The 24,778-nt window shown below is 38.6% G+C and overlaps 2 protein-coding genes across 5 annotated transcripts; both read right to left on the bottom strand.

Moving 5' to 3' along the window:
- Nucleotides 1-328: 328 nt before the first annotated feature.
- Nucleotides 329-8,380, bottom strand: mybl2a (v-myb avian myeloblastosis viral oncogene homolog-like 2a). 3 transcript variants are annotated; one of them, XM_046396353.1, is made up of 12 exons: nt 8,039-8,380; nt 6,188-6,290; nt 5,773-5,844; nt 5,471-5,563; nt 5,135-5,355; nt 4,837-4,957; nt 4,451-4,504; nt 4,052-4,290; nt 3,059-3,761; nt 2,463-2,705; nt 1,957-2,157; nt 329-1,765 (listed from the first exon to the last, which is right to left on the bottom strand). In XM_046396353.1, exons 2-12 carry the CDS (start codon nt 6,287-6,289, stop codon nt 1,160-1,162), a joined length of 2,655 nt encoding a protein of 884 aa, XP_046252309.1. In that variant the 5' UTR covers nt 6,290; nt 8,039-8,380; the 3' UTR covers nt 329-1,159. The 3 variants fall into 3 exon arrangements, with proteins under 3 accessions (XP_046252309.1, XP_046252310.1, XP_046252311.1); XM_046396354.1 differs by lacking the exon at nt 8,039-8,380 and adding an exon at nt 7,521-7,982; XM_046396355.1 differs by having other exon boundaries at nt 1,625-1,765; nt 1,945-2,157.
- A 3,816-nt stretch (nt 8,381-12,196) lies between these two features.
- On the bottom strand, nt 12,197-23,036 carry sgk2a (serum/glucocorticoid regulated kinase 2a). Of its 2 annotated transcripts, none has more exons than XM_046397337.1 (13): nt 22,894-23,036; nt 21,150-21,217; nt 20,315-20,373; nt 19,916-19,973; nt 19,078-19,161; nt 17,382-17,513; nt 16,338-16,450; nt 16,145-16,181; nt 15,929-16,015; nt 15,641-15,736; nt 14,945-15,100; nt 14,474-14,563; nt 12,197-14,320 (listed from the first exon to the last, which is right to left on the bottom strand). In XM_046397337.1, exons 2-13 carry the CDS (start codon nt 21,168-21,170, stop codon nt 14,165-14,167), a joined length of 1,089 nt encoding a protein of 362 aa, XP_046253293.1. In that variant the 5' UTR covers nt 21,171-21,217; nt 22,894-23,036; the 3' UTR covers nt 12,197-14,164. The 2 variants fall into 2 exon arrangements, with proteins under 2 accessions (XP_046253293.1, XP_046253292.1); XM_046397336.1 differs by having other exon boundaries at nt 20,315-20,376; nt 22,894-23,035.
- Between the last annotated feature and the right edge of the window lie 1,742 nt (nt 23,037-24,778).

Genomic DNA, 24,778 nt, shown 5'->3' with positions numbered 1-24,778 from the left:
CCAATCACTGATGTCAAGTCAAAGAGAATACATGGGCACTCAAAGAAACTCTAATAGAAGGGCAGTGAGGGCATTAGCGTTATACACATTTAAATAACAGCATTTTCTGAACATAAGTAAAATGTCTGAAAGCATATTCCAGTTCATTCCAGTTTGGTTTCTTAAAGCCATTTTGGTATTAAAATAGTTATTGAATTTTTTGACTGGTACCCTCCTTCACATAGTGCTACCATCTCTCTACAGTGTTATATATTCTTACCCATTAAGTGCTAACCCAGAAAACACAAAGATGGTCTTTAACACAACACTTTCGGTAACGGATACAGGAAACTGTTGAGAAAAATAGCTTTATTCTTTAATACAAGCACAATCTCCAGATATGTCCATGTGGAGATGCAAATCCAGAGATTCAAGGTGACAATGGCATTTATTACCACACTATTAAAAATCATCACGGCAATAAAATCATTCAGTGTAAAGTTCAGTTTGTTTAAAAGCTTACCTGTCTAATTATTTCAAACTATGATGCAGAGTGACCACCACCCCAGCAACTTTTAAGCATGGCTGACCAATAAAAAACAAAATGAACACGTTTTTTTACAAATTGCTGAAAACGTGCAGTCTTACTTAAATTTCTTGTCAATGACCCAACACACAGGTCATCTGTACTTTGTGTACAGCATACAACGCAAATAAATTACAAGAAAAATAAACTAGCTTACAGCAATGTACAGTGCATTTTCACTCAGTTTGAGTTTTTGCTTAAGGCACTGAACATCTATGCATTGCAAAAAAGTACAGCAATTATGATTCAATTTCTGCATCACTGTTGACCCGATTGAGGTATTATTATAGCGTTATTTCAATGGCATTAAGGCATTAAGTTGTAAAACCTTAAATCCTATACGCAAGGACTTGGACCACAGATGCATCACTTTGCCTTTGTGAAAACATAGTGCCAGCAACAAAGAAAGCCATACAATTCCTGTTCACTCTGTTGGACTTCATTTTCTAAAGACATTTTAATTCAAAATTCAGATCCATCTTTTACAGCATTGAATTATGCTTAAACAAAAAGTCTTTATTATATTTGTTGTTTTTAAAATACAGTTCACTACTCTCTGTGAGGGGGAAACAGAAGCTGTCTGAAGCTGACCTATCAGTGTTTAGCAATCCCACTGGGCTTTTTAACAACAGTCTTTGCTTTTAAAGAGTTTTTGTACAGAAGCAGTCTCTCGGTGGTATGAAGTGGAAGGCGGTTCCTCTTGGCTCTTACAATACATGCTGCCATTGGACATAGCCGGTCAAAGCCTCCCGAAGTGGCCGGTACTGCCAGCAGTCTCTTGGCCATGCACTGGAGCTGGGGAAACCGAGTGGCAGATTTCCAATACAACACACAGGAGTTGCCTTCCAAAAGTGGTTCTGATAGGTAGAGATCAAGCTCTGACATCTTAATGGTCTTTGCAGGCGGCTGGAGGAAGTCAAAGATGGACTTGCGCTTCAGGTCGTTTCCGGCCACTCCATCACAGTCGTTGCCATCTGAGCTGCCTTCAGATGCCTCCATCAGCGTATTGGTCTGACTCTTCTCTTCACCATCCTGCTCCTTTATCAACTCCTTACTTGTCTGTTCTCTATCTGTCTCTACGGAAGGAGATGCTGGGGCCTCCATGCTTTCTAATGAGGCTTCCAAAACACCACGCACCTGACACTTGGACAGAGGCGCTAGGAAGCCTGTCTGGTCCTCCGGTTTGGCATCAGAAAACGGCTGGAAAGGAAAGTTCAAGTCAGGGTGAGAGTTCTGATTTTGAGTGTGGATGGCTATGATATGTATTGCTTTTTAATCACAATAATGTAACACAGTTCAGTGTGTAAACAGGAAATAGGAATTTGAAGTGAGTATAAGATGCTATTTGATGTAACTTATAAAACAGTCATGCTTCTGACCTAATTCACTACCTGGAGTTTGATCCTGGGGTCAAGCACAGTAGCCAATATTATGTCCTTCTGGTGAATCAGGGACTGGAAGTGTGTGTGGAGGCCTGTACGCAGGGCCTTATTGAAGTGGGTGTAATTGGTGACAAGGATCTCCAAGGTCTTGTCAAGGCCAATGAGGGAAGGTATGATGTAAGAGATAGTCACTCCATTTCCTTGCAGGACCTGGATTAGAAGGGAAAAACAAAACTCACTAATGGAGGGGGGGCATTTTTCACATTAATCACTCCACCACACCCAAATTTTTCCTGCCCGTCCGGTGGGGGAATGAAACCGGTTACCCTCTGATCACAAGCCGCTTCTCCAACCTCTAGGCCACAGCTGCCCCCCTGTTTCAGTAATTCAAAGTGCCTAACTCAGAATCAACATCTGTCACAGCCTATACTGTATTTATCACAAATAAATCAATACAACAACAGAACTGTCTTCTTTGTAAAACACAATATATTTCATTAACCTGTTGCTTTTACCTGCAAGGCCTCCGCAAAGGGCTCAAGATGACCCAAGATGTCAATCACTTGCTCCCTCTTAACCATGACTAGAGGCGGGGCACTTGCTGTGTCGTTAGCCTCAATGCGGGCCTGAGCTAAGAGAGTCATGATGGCAGTCCAGGTGGACTCCTGCACCATACGGCGTAAAGACAGCATCATGGAGTTCCAGCGACAGTTACTGGAGGAAGGGCACAGGGACACGTTGCACTCCTTCAACAAAACCTAAAACAATAAAATGATTTAAGAAACTGTCAGTTAACATCTGATCTCTTTGAATATCTGTTGCTGCTGCCCTAATAAAGACAAAACCATAATAATAATAAAAACCACCTCAATTCAACAATTCGTAAATGTACAACGTAAATGTACAACATCCTGACCAAACTTTGATATTTCAGGACCCTATCGTTGACAGGTCTAATAACACACCTGGTGCTGCTGCCTCTTTTGGATATAAAATCTCTTTAACAGAAAGACTCGCTGACATGGATTATATACCTTTCAAAATCATTACACTGTAAAATGTAAAATACATCTGCAAAATCAGGTCTAATGTCTTTGTCCATTTCTCCTACCTCGCTCCAATAGGCGCTGCTCCTAAAAAAGGCCACTACGTTGTGGGCCTGCAAGAGCAGGTTTTCAACAACCCTGGAGTTCTTCAATGCCTCCTTAATCACAAGTTGCAATGTGTTGGCCACACAGGTGGTCCTCGTTCCAACCTGCAGCTCTGAAAAGGGGGACTCTGTTTCAGACATCTGATCTGACAGATATGACACCAACTCATCTCCATCTGCCTCTCCCCTATTGGATGAGCACATGATCTTGTAGTCGCAGAACAAGTTATTCCTAGCCAGGGCTTCTTTGGCTTGGTTGGCGAGGACGTATCCGATGCTGCAAGGAAAGATACCATAGCTCAGCAGCACACCCTCCAGCTCCCTGACCACAGTGGTGCTGAGGTTTTTGTAGCTGAGGTGACGGAAGGCGACAATGGGACGGCGGACCTGCCAGGAGTCACTGACAAAGTGAAGTTGCACAACGATGATGGGCTCCTCCACTGGATTGGAATGATCCCCTGCCCAGAGGTCTATGGTGACATGAATGGTACCTTCACCACCTTTGGTTGGGGCAAAGCAGGCCTTAAGGTCACGGATGAGCTGAGGCTTGAAGGTTCTCTCCACTTCATCATAGAGTTGTACAGCCATAACACGCTGAGATAGCTTGTTGTATTCAGGGTTAATGGTACTCATGAATGACCTGAAGCCTGCGCCTTCGACAAAACTGTGGGGAACAAAGAGAATATACTTTATTACTGTATATTATTAAATGATGTGTCTGAGTGTGTCGTCTAGACTGGTGACTGGAGGTCTATTTGGTAGAAATACAGAATAGACAAGTTGCTTTCTGTTGCAAAATTTCAACAAATAAGGCAAAAGTTGCCTCAAAGTCTGGTGTCACATGTGAGATCATCCACAGAAAGCAGACTGTCGAGAGACTTTCTTTAACAACCCTGGGTATTTAAATAAGCAATTCAACAAGCACACTGCAACAACCACTCGCACTAAAATCACCTGAGTGGCAGCATGTCTTCAGCAATCATCCTCAGTGCTGCATCCGCAAATTTTTTCTGGTCCACCGGCACAGCTACTGGTGCAGTTCCTGAGCTGGAGCTGGGACTGGAACTCAAACTGGTGGGCAAGGACGGACTGGGGGACTCTCTCCTGCATGCTAACATCTGTGGGGGCGGAACGGCCATCTTCTGCTCAAAGTTCCGAGGCTCCTTCTGCTTGTTCTCTTTCTCTGGCATAACCTGCAGCCACAGCAAAGTGAGAGTGAATCCAAACTTGCCAGCTTGCAACATCATGAAAGAAAATATAAAAACATTTTGGAATGAGCTCTGTGCAATTTAAATGTTTCTCCTCATAAAAGTTTAAAAGCAAACAAAGAAGAGTCATCTCTAGCAAACTTACCACTCTAGGAGTCACTGGTTCAGTGTCTAACACAACATCATACTTGAAGTCCACCTGTAACACAGCATATAATGTGAATGCACCATGGTGTCTTTTATTAGGAGAAAACAAACATTTCAATGGCTGACCAGTAGACTAATGATTCAAGAGTACTTTAGTAGTAAGTGGTATTATTTTTGCATCTTTTTGTAACCAACATTATACCTGCTACATCCTTACAATGATTAATTAACTCATCAATCTTTTTACCATTTTTAAATTTACTATCCATTCAAAATGTACCTACTGAGAAATCACTGGGGGAGCAAAGGAAAATAATGGAAATCGATTAAAGCGTACAACAGTGAGCCTCATATACTATGTGCTAAACTTAATAAGTGCTGTACCTCTCCTTCCACAAACTGTTGAATATCAAGGGAAACACTGTCAGCCTCGTCTTTGAACAAGCCCAACATTATTTTACGTTTGATGGTGCAGTTCCAGTGATTTTTCACAGAATTGTCTGTCCTGCAAGAGGAATCGAAGACGGACATTTGAATCTCTGTGTCATCACTGGTTAAAACAGGTTTAAACGCTGTTACATGAACCCACATATGAAATGGAATAACAAACAAAAAATGCTTTTGACTGCCTGTCATTCACCTTGGTTAGTATCAGCGAATCAATCACTGCAAGCTGACCCACCTTCCAGGAAGCAATTTGGCAATCTCAGCCCACCGGTTCCCCAGAATGGAATGGGCTTTGTAGATAATGAGGTCTTCTTCATTAGTCCATGAGCTCTTTTTGATCAGTGGATCAAGGTGGTTGTGCCAGCGGTCACGACACTGTTTCCCCAATCGCCCCTTCAGGTGCTTGGCAATCAAAGACCAGTGTCTGGTGCCATACTTCGCCACCAGCTCTACTATCTGTCAGAGCAAATACATTAGTAAACACAGGAGTACAAAGTGAGATGAGATAATATTAACTTCAAATCATGTTTAAACCAAGCCTGTATCAGATATTCTATGTAATTTTTTCCACCTTTTCATCTTCTTCTTTGGACCAGAAGCCTTTGACTAAATCAGGATCCAGAAGCTTTTTCCATCGGTGCATACACTGGTATTCTGTCCGGCCCTGTCAAAGCAAAATAAAATGTCTTTGTTATTCTAGATGAATGTAATTCAGCAAGGAGAGATTGTTTAGCTTTAAGAGATCTGCATTTCATAACGGCATGGCTTTATAATGGCTTTCTTCTGTTTTATTAAACTTTAATAACACTTTAAGTTTACTTTGTTCATTCATTCATTCTTATTTAACTGATTTTGTTTTAACAAAATACTTACTGGCAAAAAACTGGCAATGGTTTTCCAATGTGTCTTCCCAAAGTTGCTGACGAGGATTTTGAGATTTTCATCCTGCACACAAGAACATTGGTTCAGTTACAATATAATTTGTTGTGAGCTTTAAGGTCAGCTTTCCAGCATGAGTTAAGATAAACAGAATTTTTTACTTTTAGCATTAGCTAGCAAACCAACCAATCAACAGAATTCTCTGAAACAATTTTTATAAGCATTAGTTTACGTTTCTGCCTCACTTGGTTCTTCTTGTTAGCATGTAGCATTACATTTTAGTGACTAATACAATAAACTACTTGAAATGATGTGTGTAACTTCAGATACTCTCATCTGATTATTCTGCGAATCCACTTATCAAGGTGTTGAATGAACAACAACTGCTGAAAGTCTTCTTTTCACTCACTTCTTCTTTAGTCCACTTGACTTTACACTTGGCAACATCTTTCTTCTCTGCTGTGTCTGAGCCAGTGTCATTGCATATATTGCTACTCGACTCTTCTTCCATGCTGCAACCACACAGATAACCAATCATTAAAATGAGCAAGTATTAATGGATTTCAAAATATGGAGACTGTTAAGAATGAAAAGACATTCAACAATGATTTGACATCTTGGCACACAAGGTGTATGCTCACATGATATGGTTGGTGTGGACTTTATAGTGTGGCTGTTGAGTTTTTGAATGGAATTTAAACAAAATTCATCTGTGTTAAGGAACAATGAACAAAATGTAATCAAAATATTATTTTAACTATAATTAAAATATTATTTTAGCTACATTTTGCTGTGGTTTGTTGGTAGTCCAACTACATTCAAATCTGTATGGTGATTCAAACACTTACATTACTTCAAACAACTACAAACAACGTTGGACCATGAAAGAAAAGGAATAAACTTTTTTATTTTTATTATACAGTTGCTCTGTAAAGTAACTGTACCTTCTTTTCGAGCTCTGCTCACTAGTACTTTCATCCTGACGGCTGTGAAGGCACGCCTGAACAATGCATTTGTCATTTGATCATATCAGGTATTAATTAGTATTAATTATTCACAACCAAATTTTCAGAGAAGATGTCGCATGTTGTTTTAGAAGTTACCTGGCCAACAGAGTAGTCCCACTTAAGATATTATCACCATCTAGACTAGTTTCTGAAAGGCACCTGTTTGACTGATGGACATTGTTTACAAAACCAAAGCTGATATTCCTTGCACTTTCCCGTGAACAGCGGGATATCTAATTTTAAAAATGTCGATTTACAAAGCAGTTTTTCTAAGGAACTAAAGTCAAACTAGATTACTCCCGATGATAGCTTTGCTGTAGATCGGCTTCTTCCAGTGTGAAGTAATTGGTGAAGCCAAGACGAACGAAGATATCTAAACTATTTTGTAAACAGCTAAGTCATGTAAACATGCATGGTTTACATAAAGATAAAAGCAAGATATAACAACATTATCATTTAACTAAGCTGAGACCGTTTCCTTGTCTATGAAGCCTGTGAACGGTATTTCACATTCCTGTCCCACAATCTATTCAACCGAGGAAGTTGTGCTCCACAGCAGTTATCCTAACTGCACACAGAAAATCTGAGCTAGCTTAGTAGCTAACAATAACTGCTGCAAACCAAACAGGTAACCTAATTACCTAAATACGAAGCGTGAACACTGCACTGGGCAATTCTCAAGACAAAATTATTGCGATGAATTTTCACAATTACATTGCAAAACAATTAACTTACATTTCAACTTGGTTGGAACTTCAAACTAGCAAACCTGGCTAGCAGGTCCCATGTGCAAGAAACGTTGACTGTTAGTTCAGAAAGTAGAACGCCTCTAGCGGCGTGTGGAGGCAAATGCATGCAGCATTGTTATATGCGAAAATTAGGCGTGTATTATCAGTTCGATCTTAGCCACTGTAGTAGAAAAAGCTAGCCGGCATGACAGGGTAGGGTAACCTACTCCTGCATGTCTAAACATCAGATTTTAGAACTGCTTCTGAAATACCTTTCCTAGCTCACTAGTATGACATACCATGCTAGAGTTGTTAAATGGAGAAGAGGGAAAGGAAACAACCACCCATTGACACTACCATACACAAAACAAAACAACGTAAACACTTAATTTAGAGTTGTATGCGATGGCTACATTTAAATTACTGCAGATGGGCGAAGTTTCTATTCTGAGCACAGTACCAGCTTTCGTCCTTGATAATAAAACGGCGTTATAATCGCCGAACGCGAACGTTTCACACACTTACCCGCGCTGAAAGCCTCTTCCTTCTTCCCGTCTTGAGATTCAGATCGGAGCTCTCAGCTGCTAGCTGGAGTGGCTAACTACCAACTTAACAACAAACCATCTTTCCGGGCAGGAACTAACGCTTGAACAACACACGCTGAATTAAATCTTTGTCAGTTGTGAAACTATAGAAACAGTGAAGGACGCATTAACGCTGTACTAACAGAAATTTACGCGGGACTCAAACTCAAAGGTGTGTTCAAGAACACCACGACCGCACACTGCACGCACACTCGCAGGAAACGATCCACGAGTAACTGACACTAACGGCTGCTGCTGAGCGTTCGTTGACCGGTTACGCGGACTTCAATAATTTCCTACATTAACATTACACTAGTTCAACGTCAGAAAGCACTTGAACCTCTTATAATCACTGGATGGGTCACCCATTTATTTATGCTGAAGAAAACAAGGGACATTTTACACAAAATGTACTCTGACCATTTCTATTTCTAATTTTCAAATAGTTTTAATTTCAGTAACATTACAGGATATAAACATTTTAGTCCTTTGGAAGTGAGAAGGTTATGATTTATGAATTCAAAAGCTATCTGAAAATCTATGAAAGAGCTGAAAATGCCCCTCCTTAACGTATTCTACCATTAGGAAGTAGATAAAGCATATGTAGTCAATTCAAGCTGTGTTCCTTGAAAACCACAGCATGTTCATTTTTCCCGGCCACGTGTGTGTGTGTCCTTTGTGTGAAATCTCGTTTGCTTGTTTCAGTGTCATCCTAGCTCCCCTCATCACTGATCCTTCATAGTACAGTAATTCAAATCACTGTTTCCAGCACACAACAGTCCTTAACGTGTGCAACGTGTGAGCATTTATTTCTGACACAATATTTGCATAATGTATCATATTCAAGCAGTGGCTTTTATCTAAGACTAGTGAAATTCTGTTGCCCTCATATTGATCCTCAAAATGTGGAGAACTATATCTGTCAGTCGCAACTCTGTATGTTTCTATTACACAAGCTTGAGTTCTGTTTACATTTTTAAACATCGATTTTCAGCAATGAATGAATGGTCATGCATCACGTTTCTCGTTTTGACCACTAAGTGGGGTAGTTGTGCAGTAGAGATGAGTTGTACGTCCAGCAGAATCATCTTTTAAAGGCTTCTTGAAACTCTGCCTATTAAGAAATCATTTCCAAGAGTTATCCCTTTTGTTGTTTTATCTAGTTACTGTTATCTTTGTCCTATTTTGTTTTCCTCTCATCAGCCTCTTTTCTGACTGTTATCTTGATTTGTTGATGTTATTGGTTTAATATTTTATGTTAATATTTTCCTAATCCTTTCTAATCACATTGTTATTTTGCTTTATAAACAAAATTATAATTACTATCTGGATTTTATTCAAAACACATAATGGAAAATAATCAACAGTTGTAAGTCCGAACCTGACACCCTCTGAAAGAGCATCATTATAGCTTTTGATATGTTTATCATTATTATTATTCTCCTGTACAATCCTCTCACAATGTATCTTCTTTCTTACCTTCTGCGTGCATTTTTAGAGTAGGTTACTAACAATGATTATGATGATTCCATGTGATATGGATGATCAGTGTTTTAGTGTTTGCACTTCTTTTTAAGCCTTTTGGTGCACAGTTACATACATTCACAGCTGGGACTTAGGGGTCTTGCTCAGAGTGAGCTCAGTGGTCATAACAAGACCCAGCAAAGCACTGCTCTTTCACTTTACCCACTCAAGCCCACTTTCCTCACCTTCAAAACTGCCCCTAATTGTATAGATTCATCTTTTTATTGTTAGCTTTTGTTCACCTTTTCGTACAAATGCACTCAACTACTATGTCACTATGGTGTGTCATTTCAAACAGATGTGTGAGAGTCTGTTTGTTGTGACTCTGACGTGTTTGCACTGTCATAAATGTGTCCCTTGCTGATTCAAAGCGAGTAAACATTAATCAGTTACGATGGTCATCAACAACAGCATATGTGCAAAGCTGAGTGTGTAAAATCAGTGTGTTTGAGTAATGAAAACAGTTTGGTGTCAAAGGGACTGAGCGACTGCTTGCACTCACCCTCTAGGCTGCATGCTACCTCCGTCAAGTTGCACAATATTCTCTGTCAGATTTGTATGAATTTGACCAGAGTGTTTTGCCTGTTCAGTAACTTTTTTAAACTCTGTAGAAGGTTAATACAGTTCCCAGTTTACCATGGCGTAGTGGTGTGTGCTTTTAAATTTCGGGTAAAATGATGTAGCACAATGGCCTACGTGTATGCATATGTCTCATATGCACATACGTTTAGCCTTCATGCTCAGAGGTGATGCAGCTAAACATACACAAACACACACGCCTGTACAAGCATCAAAGTGTTGAACTGTTACTCTCTTGTACAAAAAATGAACAGCATGGTTACCTGGTGAGAGTGGATTTGTTCCGGATTCGGTAATAGTAATGTCTTGTTATCAGCATGCACAGATGAATACAGTTTGGTGACATCCTTGGTAACACACATGCACAAACGCACTGTACACCACATCATCAGCATGGCCATGAATATTGCCAACAGAGTTGCAGTAAGGTCCACTGGGCCTCACAAACTCAAGCACTAAGACAGCATATAATTAAGTACAGAAAATTTCAAAACCTGGACACTTGTAGTGTATTCAAAAAGTATTAATTATTAATCAGAATCAGAATTCCTTTATTTATCCCCGAAGGGAAATTCTTTAAATTCACATTTAAATATTAATTTTATTTTTTGTATTTGTCATTTTGGTAAAAGTAATAACAAGATTATGTAAAAACAAATAAATACAAGTTAAGTTTAGACTTATAAAGGCTAAAAATGGATTTTTAGAAAATTCTTAACACGTTTATTTTCAGGTTGGAATATTTGAAATACATTTTCAGTTTTTTTCCCCTTTTTATGAGAAAATAAATCTTTAAGAACTCAATGACTAAAATGACATAATAAGAGCAAGATTTTTTTCTGAACAATACATCCGGTTTCAGAAGCTGATCATGTTTTGTGGAAAAGTAATGAGTGACAACACTCAAATAAATGTGGTACAGTAAAAAGTACACTATTCCCCTCTCAAATATGACAGAGTACGTATTAAGTAGCAGAAAATGCAAATACTCAAGGCCAAGTAGATTTTAAGTACTTATTTATATTATTATTATATTTACTTACTTAAAAATCTACTTACTTTCCACCCTCCAGCAACAAAAAATTAAGGTGAAAGCAATATACTAAAAGAGATTTTTCCTTCAGCATTTCAGACTTGTCAACTGAAACCTTCAGCAAAACTCACATACTGCAGTTGACTAACAGATGTGTTTTTCCTTATCTGAATCGAGGGGCTATACAAAGGGTGTGTGTGTGCGTGTGTTTGTGTGCTGCGCAGATTGTAAAGCCCTTTGAAGGTAAATTGTGGTCTGTGATACTGGGCTACAAATAAAGTTGGCCTGATGTTCTTGAAACTGAGTCAGACTTTTTTTTGGCTAAACTATCCTGTTGTACAAACCAGCCACAGCTGATATCTGATTAAACATATAGGCAGTAATACCTTAGTACTCCACAGTCAGAATCCACAGTCTACCTGTAACCTCAGTAAAGTTCACTAAGGTGATCTCTATTATCAGACTTCCTGACTTTCTATAACATACAACATTAGGAGAAGGCCATTAACTGTTTAATTACAAAAAACATTATTTCTGTTATGCACACATGTTTAATGGCTCTTGAAAAGAACATGTAAATGTTTTGACAGCTGTTTGATTTATTAATGCATTTTCTATGTACATACACACACACACACACACACACATGTACAGGCTAGATTTGTTGCTTCAGTTGGCGTCAGCCCACCGTGACGCTGCTGCTGGCAGTGTGACCCAACAGTCTTTAACGACAGTCTCTCTGTTTACAGGAGCTTTCTGGAAGTACCAGCTTCACAAGACGAATGTATGAACACAGAGGGTCAGAGCAGCATTTGTCTGAATGATTTTTCATTAATGATTTAGACTATACAGAGGAAGAAATCAAAGCTGCTGTTTCAAGGAAATAAAGTTAGTGTGTTTGGTTTCGTGGAAATGCATCTGATACAGTATTCTGTGAATCTTAAACTTTAAAGAAAACCAACAGAACTTTGCGTGTTTTATTCAGGAACTGAAAGACATTACCATTTTTAATATCAGATGTACAAATAAGACTTTAGGTATATATAGGTATAAATGAGATAATAAAAATAAAAGGCCAAGAGATGTACAAATGTGTCACCCATCAATGCCAACATAAAGCACCATCAATCACCAGCTTCATTCTTCAAGCAGACAGGCACCTCATGGTTTACACCAATATAATCACATTAGTACAGTACATAATCCCATTGCAAAGCTGTTACTGTATATTTACAGATGTTACATACAGTATTCTCAATATAACATGAGCTGTTTCAGCATGTATCATGAAACAAAACTAATCAATATCCCTGTCTGCTTATACAGGCTAAAATAATCTCCATACAAACATATTTTGAGGAGTTTGTCAGCTAGAATACCAGAAAACAAAACCACAGTCCACAGTGTCCACACTGTGATGGAGCATTTCTTTAGCTTCAGCGCATCACCTACAAATTCAGTTGGACAATCAAGCACAATCACTGTTGTGAGGACTGAGAGCTTCTGCTTCATACAGTGGCATTACTACCATGTTATAGTCTAAATTACTGCTAATATTATTTTTAAGTTTTTTAAAAAAATTATTTAAAATTTTAATTTTATCTATCTTTTATCTATCTCTATTTGTACTGGAAGGTCAGCGCTATCTTGTCTTAAAAAGTAAGAAAAGTGACTGTATTTTATAATGACTACAAAGAATAATGATTACAAAAAGCAATGATGATGCATATCATAACAAAGTGACAGACATGTACATTATTGATTGATAACTGTATGATAACTGATGTTAAAATTCAAAACATTGTATTGTTCAAGTGGCAGAATTTTCTGTTTCTATATAATGTTTTTCCACTTAGTTTTGTCAACCCGTTTCAAAGAACTGGCAAACATCAGGGTTAAATGTCTGTGTTCACATAAGAAATCTGTGTTCTATAAAATATTAGATTAGTGACACACACACACAACACCAAGGGCTCCATTTTCCGTCAGACTTAAAGCCAAGATTGCAGTTTTCCTCATGGATAAGTCTATTTTTTTGTATATGACACAGGGGACGTTTAATGGCTTTAGTTGGCAGACACATACATGCACACAGACTTCTATAAAATCACTATTAATTAATGTGCATCAAAATACAGTTTTTAAAGTTTGACCCGAATTTGCCCACATTAATTCACCACTCTATGTTAAAAGCGTATATGTATATATATATATATTTATATATTTGTTTTGGATCTTCAGGTGCTTCATGTAGATGATTTATATTACTCTCTCAGAGACCTCAGCCTCTCTTTTTCATCTGTTGCTGCTTTTAAACAGGATGAAAGCCTTTACTGAAGCTCGCCCTGATTCCACCTGCCGATTCTGCAGTTCTCCAACAAATATTGCATTCAGCCTGACTTCCACCTTGTGACCAGCTGCGCCTGGTTGTGCCTGCTTCACACCTGGTTTGTGTCTATGCCTTTGCTCACCAAAATTGCAAAGAAAAAAAAAGTGCACTGGAGATTTTGCTTGCATTTGCCTCTGTGGCCTTTTTCAGGAAAATAGAGCCCTCTGTTTGGATGTACACTGTGCACAGGAAGACAACATTGTGTTTTCTTTATCTTTTTAAACATGCACAGCACAGCATGATTGTTCACAAAAGCCTAAAATATAAAACACACACTTTTTGGTAACACATTCATGTCAAAGAGCAGACCTTCCAGACAATCGGTTTTATACATTTTATCCATAACTGTATCCATTACAGGTGTGAGCTCTTTCTGCTACAACCCCAAGAAGCACAATTTGGAAATCCCTGCAGGAGTCCGCAGATGCCATGAGAGATTTCTTTAGTGATACAAGAAGGGCTCTTATTTTCCTGAGCTCCTACCTCAGGAGAGGTAGCTATTAAATCACTCTGGTCAAACATTTGAAGAGTTTTCTCTGTCCTCACAGAAAGCTGTCCTCGGTAGCAACAAAGGAGAAACCATTGAAGGCGTTGCTAGAGCTGGTGCCAGCATTTAACTCCGGGGTCCGACTTACTGAGTTAGGAACCATTTCTCTAGTGAACTCGGGATCAATATGTTGAGTGTCAGCTGGGCCTCTCTGAAAGAAAGAAGGAAAGCTTTGATGAGTGTGGACTGTCTAGATATTTGAAAGGGTGCACAGATGTCTAAACAGGCACATACGAATGACAAAGTTGCACGAATGGACGTAAAATGCTGAAAAGACAGAGCAGTCACAGCTCATAGGACTCACCACATTAGGGTTGTAAGGAGGAGTGATTCTTTTGTGGTAAAGATCATCCCAGTTAATTGGAGAGAAAAAGGTGTGGTTCTTTATTTCTAACTGGAAATAAAAGAAAGAACAGTTATATATGTGTATCACATATAGTTATATTGACATTTTCCATCCCACCTATTAATAAGTCAGACACATTTATGAGGACAAACTGAAACTCTAATAGGTGTTTGCATAGTTATTATGTTGTTTTAAACTATGAGAAATCTTTTAGATCTTCTTTTAGATGCTCTCAAAAAATGTCTAAAATATTTCAGGGGCTAGTTTTCCAAACAGGGAATAAGCCTGGTGGCCAAAGCTAAATTTAACGTAGTCCTTTGAAAACAGCCTTTGTCTAAGACTAGGCTTATGTGTTGTCTGGGAAACCATCTTAGTATTATTATTATTATTATTATTTTTTTTATTTTTTTTTTTCAAGGACACACTCACAAAGTCGGCGATGGCTCCAAGGCGTCTGTGCTGGTCCTTTTGCAAAAGACCCACCAGCAGAGAGGCGACAGCGTCTGACTTCCCTGCAGGCAGTGGCAGTGGTTTGTGCAGGATCCCATCATACATTTCACCAACATCACGGCTGTAGAAAGGAGGCTGAAGTGGAAGAATGGGCACAAACATCATTAGTATCTTAATAATAGAAATTAAAAAAAACACAATGCAATTTAACATACGTAAAAGTTTCCTTGGGGGTGTCCATCTGTAAAGAAGCAAAAATCCACAGCTCACAGTGCTGAGCTCTGTGACTGAACTGAAGTGTTAATCTTACCATGGCTGCTAGTAAGAATGTACAGCTTGTATATAAGAGTGTAAGTGCCTTCATGACTCCAATCTATCAGTGGCAGGTGAAGAAGGCAAAGGCTGAACAAATTCACAAGAAATACACAAATGCAAAATAGAAGTATTCTATATGTGTAAACAAACATCAGCTTCAGCTCTGGCACAGTATGCTTACGTGCTCACTAATATTTTAGTCATGCTCTAACCTTTCCTCCAACAGCCCCATCAAGCCAAAACTTGTGCTTGCCATGAAATTTGCTCATGTGGAAATGTTGACTTTGTACCCAAGACATACTGTACTGTAATATTTAGCAAGGGATACCATACAGATCAGTCACATGCCAATGCACATACCAGGCTGTAAATCATCTCATAGAGCACTGCTCCCAGACACCACCAGTCCACCGTCCTGTCATACGGTTCCTTACGAAGAACCTCTGGTGCCAAGTACTACAGACAGAGAGGCAGACAGAAAGAAAGGAAAAATGAAAAATAGAGAGGTAGAGAAAAGAGAAGAAGACAAGAAATTCAAACCTCATAGGCAAATCCTTTAGTTTTCAATAACTGGATTTTCTAACTAAGAATTCTTAGTAAGACAATATTGTGCATCTTTTACCATTTATATGTGAATTTTTCACTCACCTCAGGAGTCCCACAGAAAGTTGAGGTGGTTCCCTCCGGCTCTACACCTTCTTTGCACAAACCAAAATCTGTCAGCACCACATGGCCCTGCTCACACCAAACACAGGCAGGAACTTGCATTTACATTTCAGTCGTACAAGCATCATTAAAATTGATACAATAAAGGCTATGGAGGAGCTAAAGTTTACAGAAATAAATATGCTGAATCAGACTCACCTGGGAGTCTAAGAGAATGTTCTCTGGCTTCAAATCTCTGCAACAGACAAAGAAAGAGCAGATTGTCAAGACAGACAGTAAAATTAAAAAGGTTAAATTGTAAATTTACTGTTTTTTACAGTAAAAAGCCAGAGCCTCTATGATTTAGATGTAAGTTCTGATGTTCTGGTGTTTAAAAGTCTGTTGGTCTGACCTGTAAACGATGTTGAGAGAGTGAAGATAGCCGATAGCGCTCGCAACCTCGGCTGTGTAGAACCTCGCTCTGGGCTCTGAGAAACACCTTTCTCTTTGCAGGTGGAAGAACAACTACAGAAAGACCGGAAGAGCGAGAGGGGGATATACAGAACATGGAGGGGATGGAGGGAGAAATAACAAAAATCACGTGAAACAGGCAGAGGAGTAGCACGAGAGACAAAACCCGGGGACACACGGAGAGATTGTTTTACAAAAGAAACATTCATTTAAAAAAATTTTTCAACCACAGCAAGGTATCTGTGGTGCAAAATAAGTCTACTGGCTGCAAGCTGACAAGCTGAGTCTGATATTAATTTACATGTGAAAATAAAGGATTACTTATTACAACATTGTTACAGTGCAGTCGTCGTGTCCCAGCTGAACAAAAAGGAAACAAAAGGTACAGGAATAAGATGATTAACCAGTTCATCCAGCAAGTGGACTTATTGAGACCAATAACTGCCACAATATAGAAAATCAAACACTATTTAGTGTTTTCACAGGAATTTATTTTAGAAGAATTTGTAGTCAAATACAATTAAACACTTAGTTGAGCCTGAAGCAGTGAGCCTAGCTTAGCATGAAGACTGGAGGCAGTGGGAAAGAGCTGCCCTAATGACAGTTTGGTCCAATTATCCAGATAAACACAAGTGAGATGATTAGCAGCATCTTTCTTTCTGACAGCAATATTGCTGTTCGTAATGTCTCATAAATAAAGATATAAATCTTGTTGCTTCCTGTTGAACAGGATGTTACTAATTGACCAATGGGCAGTCAAAGCAAATGGCGCACATGCTGCAAAGTCTACAAGGCCTTAATCGTGTTGACAATGGCTGATATTAGAGGAAACATTTACTACCTGAAGATGAACATGGTTAACACAAGCAGCTTGAATTTAGCCAGTAAATGATTCAGATAATTGTTTATCAGAAAGTACTCAAAAATATCCACCAAAATCCTATTCTAATTTCATTTATTTTTTTATTCGCTTTAACACACATACCTCTCCCCCATTCACATAGTCAAGGACAAAGTAGAGCTTCTCTGGGGTCTGGAAGGAGTAGTGGAGCCGAACCAGAAATGGATGTTTCAGACTCTTCAGCAGCACATTTCTCTCTGCCATAATGTTCTTTTGCTAAGAAGAGAAAAAAGGAAAAATAAGTTGAAAACTTTGGATGACTAGCTGACTCACACACAAAAGCATCCTCTTTGCTGCCTTGATGAGTGCCATGAATACTTGGATGTTTCACTAGAAGATCTTACAGAAGACTTTTTCAGAGTGCATTTAAAATGTGGGCCCCAGCTGATGGTGATGCTTCTGCACAAAAATATACACATATATGAAATAAGAATGCATGAGTAAAGTCACGCATCATCAGCCTCCACAAGAGGAAGACAACAAGAAGAAGCTCCAATGACTTATCAGTACTTTGGCCTGCAAAAAAGACAATCTGCCTCAGGACGAGGACACAAAGCTACATGAAGAGAAAACTACGTCTGTCCCTCTTCCCGTGTGTGAGAACATTGGATTTGGATGTGGCCATAGTGAAATGAAGATGACTACATTAACAAAAACACCACATACATGAATGTCATGTTGTTTGTGGGACACAATTCGTGTTTTTTGTGTAATAAAAATATACAAGAGATATTTTTAGTTGATAAAATCTTTGTATACTCTCCTGTTGAGTGTCTGCAGTTTAAATATTTTATTTCTTTTCCCAAAGAAATCATTGAACATAAATTATTTAATATCACTTTCAGTTTAAATGAGCACACTTGAATGTTCCTCAGAGCATGTTGGCTTTTCTGAGATATGATCAACCTGTACTGAACCCTCTGAGGGGAAACACTGATGTTCTAGCCATCTTACACTCTCCAAAACTCTTCAACAAAAATGCAAATGTTCCACACTACATATCAAAGCTCCTTGCACAATTTATGAATTCATTTCACTGTGCAATTTTTTTTTTTAAGTTGTTTCCCTATTTAAAAGATAACATGTATGACAAAAGTTGGTCTGGTTTTCATCTCAGAGCTTTTGTGTGTAATAATTACCTAAATGCTGATACAGATTCTTATCCTCTCTGATGGCCCTAAACGTCTGAGGGAAGAACTTAATCTTTAATTATAATAATAATAATTAGCCAGTGAGCGAAGAACAAATGTGCCATGCAAGACTTAAAGAGGCGAGAGAGAGATCCACGGTGAGTCAACGAAGAAACGTTAATGAGGGAAAACGTCACCATACTCATCTGTTTTCTAGGGCTTAGAAGCTCTGATGATTTAATTGAAGATTCGAGATTAAAAGAGAAAACACCACTTAACACTTCCACTTTAGCAGAAGCAAACACTACAAATGAAAGGGGAGCAAGTGTATTTGATCAGATATCCTCTCAGCAAAGTGACTCAGTTTATTTTCTGGGAGTTATAAAATCTGTCCTTTGTACGGAACAAGGTGTAGATTAGATAAGATTCAGATTGTGTTGCTGGGTCATTGTTTACTAATCACACGCAAAGATACTCACACACATTTCCCTCTTGGCTCACTTTGATTTTCCATCTTAACCCACTTAAGCCTGGAACATCAGAGTACTTTTGATTTTCTGAATACTCTAAAAATGATGCCTATTCTATCATTTAGGACAACATGTCAAGGGTTGGTAGTTTTCAAAATGTGTAATTGTGGGACGGCCCACCTCTTTTTTCTTCAGGATGACTTTCTTCTGCAGAACTTTGACGGCGTAGAACTTGTTGTCAGCTTTGAGCTTGGCAAGCAGGACCTGCATGGAGGTTTGTTTGTTAGCGGTTTGTTTGGTAAACACAGTGAGCACCACCATCACTGCTGTCAGGACATTACATCAACCCCCCTCTGGGAATGCACACAACACAGATATGTGATCTGTGGAAACAGATGATACTGGGAAATCTGAGAAGGGTGTTGATACAAAAAAAAAAAAAAACATTGCCCTGCAGCCAGTACTTTTATGTAATTACTTTTATGTAGAAATAAAAGCCTGTCAACAAAGGAGAGTAATGACTAAAAGTTTATTGTACTCCTTATGTGAAAAGTTGCTCTGCTGGTGTTTTATTTTCTAGCATTTTGCTCTTGCACTGACTGTCTTGCATTGATGAAGTTCAGGTAACCTTAAGAGGCCTCTGTGGACTGTAAAGTTAATGATTCATGAAGCAGGCAGCACATTTTGATCAGACAGTAGTCAGCAAGTCGACTTTCTCTCTCTGACCCTGTCTGCAATGTCAGCAGCGGCTCACTATCTCACTCTTTCTTATTCTCTCTCTCTCTCTCTCTCTCTCTCTCTCTCCTCTGTCAGTAACAAGGTCAGTACAATAAAAACACTGCAGCTAATTGATTCCACAGACAGCATGACCCATCATTTATTCAGGGTCTGTTAGGATTATTAGTTCTTAATGCCAGCCACTGTCACCTATTCTCACCGAGGAGTCCCCACTGGTGAATATGTGACCCAACATGCGGTAAGAAATAGACAGATAAATAAGGAATTGTTTCAGTTTTACCTTCCCAAAGGTCCCCTTGCCAATGACGGCCAAGAAGTCAAAGTCAGTGGGCCTGGCACTGATACAAGATAAGAGAGTAATCTATTAAATGCACTGTATTGTTTCACAGAGAAAATTAATTAGTAACCTCTGAAGTAATTTGTTTGTAAATGGTGGAAAAGCTACTTAGAAAAACAGACAGTGAAATGTAAAGATTGATCCTTCTGTGTAAAAATCTGCATTTTGACTGCATTATATTAGAATCCAGTGTGTACATCACTAAAGATGCTGTTTGTAGGATTTGTTATGAATTTGGGCACAAAATTGAGAAACTATCTGGTCCAGACCACATTTGGCTGTATATCGGAGCAAAATAAATCCCTCTGTGTATGATATGAAAGAGATCTACGTGCTACTGACTTTGGGTTTGCTGAAGGTCCCAGGTTGACATCATCAGGAGGAGAGGAGGATGGTGACCGCTGCTGGAAGACAAATAAACACAATGAAAACTGCGCTTAAAATGCCAAAACAGTAAGGAAATAGCAAAATCTTCTCTCCTCTCTTCTGGCTGGCAAACATTCATTACCGGGCAATACAATGATCATATGGTGACGAGTCTGAGCAAAGTAAACATCAGTTTACTTGTACAATCTGAATGCGGGATTTTCAGATTTTTTTTTTTTTTAAAAGCCTTTTAAAAATATCTTTGCAAACCAAAACGGAGACAAAAACTCACGTTTTCACATTTGTTAGGCTTTGTGTGAACTCGGCCTCATTGATTTTGGCCTCCACAAACACAGAAAAGGCGGCAGCAAAATGCAACAAATATTCAAGTTTAAAGAATAAATAAAAAATGAGGATCTGAGTCACACTGCATGATTTCTGTGCAATTACAGAACTTATCGTGTTAGAAATGATCGGCTTGATATATTTCATATGTTTATGATTTGACTTTTTGCTACTCAATTCAATCATACCGTGGCTGCTGTGGAGATATGCTGAGGTGACTTGGGCTAATGTAATGTGACATGACATTAAATCTCATTGAGTAAACCTCCACCCAAACAACCACATCCTGGATGTACTGCTAATAATAGCATGCTCACAAATAAACCTTTCTCAAAACTGGGATATAAACTTGGCCGTAGGCAGATCCCCTGTCACATGGTCCAACAGTCCCTGGCCCAATATGAAACCAAAAAAAAAAAAGTATCATCAGGTGATTTTCTGAGTACAGAGACTAAAATACACTCACATTAGAGTGTGCCATGGCCATTATCCATTCCACTCCCACTGGAGATCCAGCATCAGTGTTTGATGGACCTGTGAGAGGAGAGGAGGTACTGATGGTCAGCAAGAGGATTCAAACCACTCAGAAGAAGTTTCATTGTGTGTGTGCGTGTGTGTGTGGGATCCGGAGGAGCTGGTACTTCTAGTTTTCAGGAGCCAGATGCTGGAAAAACAGAATCACAATGAAGGACATTGTGTATATATTCTGTGTGTGTGTGTGTGTGTGTGTGTGTGTGGGCACTGTATCAGTGAAGACGTTTGCATGGCAAATATTGTTGTGTCATTCTCATATCTGTTAAAACATGAAGAATGACTAAGGTCTCACATTGTTTCTTCAGGAGCTCCAGGCCTGTTTATCTATTGTATACATAAAGACAACGAAGGTGCCAAATTTGATGACAGTTTCTCTGTCAGACTGCATTTACTGTAGTTGAACAATGCTGAGATGTGCAGATCTACATGAAATCAATCCAGCTGCACCAACAGAGATATCTTGCTTTAATTCAAGATTTTATTTATTTAGCTGTCAGTATGGCAGTTTTAGGAGGTTCATAAGTTTCTGAAGAACTTTATGTAATAATAGGAGATTTAAAAACAGATTAAAAAAAAGATATCAGTATTTTAAAAACATTTACTTACTTCAGCCATAAACTAAGCTATGATTTCAACAATTTATTTTCTCCATTGCAAGTTAATCTATGTGTTATGGGTGACTTCTTCCTGTTCCAAATGAAAATGCTTATTTAAAATGGTTTTCTTACATCTACCCGTGTTTATAGCAGTTTTTAATTAATATCTACATGAGCAAAACATGTGCTATGACACATAGATTAGGAAATGATGCACACACAGTTCAATCAGCAAAGTGAAAAAAATATACCTCACAGCAAAGGATTATCGATAAATCAAGGCACAGAGGGGCACAAAGAGGATATGTCTGCACACAGTGATATATTCTGAGGACTTTTTATTCACAGTGATGTTCCACGGGTAAGTGGAATCTCAGCGAAATGTTTCTGAGAAACTGGCTGCTCTCTGGTCAAAGGTTTACTCCTCAGAAATCAACATTTCAGACTCACCCAGTCACCCTAAACTCCAACAATATGCCAAAGTGCATCAGGCAAAACTAATCTTCTTTCACAAACTTGAAATGCCAACAGAAAAGAGCCACAATCCCTTTGACTTTAAAAGTCCACAAGTATTAATATTAATATTTCACAACAGAAGTAAATACCACAAATCAAATAGAAACTTATAGTTTAGTTACTACACCACTACTGCCGTCTCAGACATACGATGACGTTTGATTGAAAAAGCAACAACTGTTAAACTACAAACTGGTGATCTGAATCAGAATGAGAAACTTTCTCAGCACAGATTCAAAAACAAAATATGAGTAGAATTCTATTAATCCCAATCACAGCCTGAACTCTGTTTAGACTGATAGTGATATCACAAGGAGATAATTAACCTGAGATCACTATAAACTCAACAAATGTCTCACATACAATGTCTGATTTATAGCCCACCAAATATTACCATAAGGTTACTAACACATTAATTAATGTGATAATATTTTAGAACAATACAATACTGAGAATCTACAAATATCCTTGCAGGTTTAATTTCTCCAACCCAACATAGTATATAATCTCACTAATATAGGAATAAACTGGGTTATCGGTGTGAACTCAGTACAGTTTACTCACCTGTTTGCAGAGGATCAGGAGACCAGTGTGGACACTGTGGACACTGTGGAGACTGAAAACAGAAAGCTGACTGAACTACTGCAGGTTCACCGCTGAAGCTGATCTGAGGTCAGCTTTTTGTTGTTGTTTTTTTTTTTTTTTTTTTTTTTGCTTCATTTTAGATGGCCATGAAGGAAGGTCAGGAAAGTGAATCATTGATGAAAAGTTTCAGAGACTGAAAATAAGGCGGAGCTCAGACTTTCAGTGACACTTTGAGTGTGTGTGTGTGTGTGTGTGTGTGTGTGTGTGTTGGGGGGGGTTGGCTGCCAAGACTGAGAAGGAAATTATCTTCCTGACTGTGCTCTTTGCTTTCAAAATAAGACAAGTCAAGTCAATAGAAAGCTTTAAAAGATTTAGTGCTCAAAGGATGATTTTGAAAGCTATTATTATTCAGACTGCACATACTTCTATAATTTATAGCCTATCACTTTGAAACGTTTGTTGCATAAACTCAAACAGCTTGTTAAAATATTACATATGTAGAAATGATGGGCAGCATGGTGCTTAGCACTATCACCTCACAGCAAGAGGGTTCCAGGTTTGAATCCTGGTCTACTCTTTTTCCTTTGTTGATATCTTACTTTTTAATTTCAGTAGTTAAACTTCTGGACAAAAGCTTTCTCCTGTATTACTGAAAACATTCTCACGGAATCTCATGGATGTGGAAATTTTAGCATTTTCCACTCCTGAGAATAAATACATTTTTACAGGCAAAAGAACAGAGCAGAAGTGTCTCCAGGTCCAGAGCATCCTCCTTCCAAAGAATTAAAACAAGCCTTGAACATCAGCTGTTCCTTCTTGCATAACACGCTGACCACCTAACAGTCAATTCAGTACTTTGCTGCAGCAGCAGATCATATGCAAAGTTTTTTTTGTATTTTTTTTTTCTGGTGTCTGCAGTGGAATAGTGAAAAAAGAAAGGGCGTGAAAGGCGTTGCCACCACCACAGCCAAGTGTTGACGACAATATGGTCGATAGGGGGATGTGATACAAGCAAAGTAAGTTTATAGTCAATAGTTCAACACACACAACACACCTACACAGGCACGGGAAATGCAGTGTGTGTGATCCCGCAGATAAGACGAGAGGCAGGGCTTTTAATCAGACAAGACAACTTTGGACATTTATTAATTCATATGGATAGAACGACATGTGTGACCCAAGATTATCTTGACACGCACACACACACACACACACACACACACACACACACACACACACACACAAACAAGTCCCACCAGAGAGACACACAAAGAATAAGATTCCAAGAGCCCTTAAAACAGTCCAGTAAAATAGCTTTGATCTCACATTATCAAATCCATACAGTATCTTTTAACCAGTGCTGACATAAAATGTAAACATTTCAGAGAACACAGTTTAACTCACATGTAAACTGCAGAGAGAGCTCAACTGACTAGATAGCAAAATCCATGTTTATAGTGCTAAAATGTGGATTTTTTGCACTCTCTACTGACCAAGTGTGGGAACATCATTGTCTGAAATCCATTTGGGATTCACAGTTGTGCTAAAATGCCAATGCAAACTGTCCTTTTCAACTACTGAGAGTTGCAAAAATAATAATTAAGATATTTTGCATATAGATACAAAACACAAAACACTCTGATTCTATAAAACAGGGTAACAATTTAAATTACAGCTCCTGTAATTTTTGAATTTTCACATCAATGATGCCATTAGAAAGCACAGTGTGGAAAAGTTTGAGGCAAAAAACACGAACAACTAATACTTCAGAATAATCGTGAAATCAAGGAAAGGCTTTGTCTCTGCTTCATCTGCCACAAACCTGAACCTTTTTGCATCAGTCAAAACAAAGTAGCTTATCTGA

The sequence above is a fragment of the Scatophagus argus genome, chromosome 8 (assembly GCF_020382885.2).
Source record: "Scatophagus argus isolate fScaArg1 chromosome 8, fScaArg1.pri, whole genome shotgun sequence".
NCBI lineage: Eukaryota > Metazoa > Chordata > Actinopteri > Scatophagidae > Scatophagus > Scatophagus argus.
This window is presented reverse-complemented; position numbering and strand designations above follow the sequence as displayed.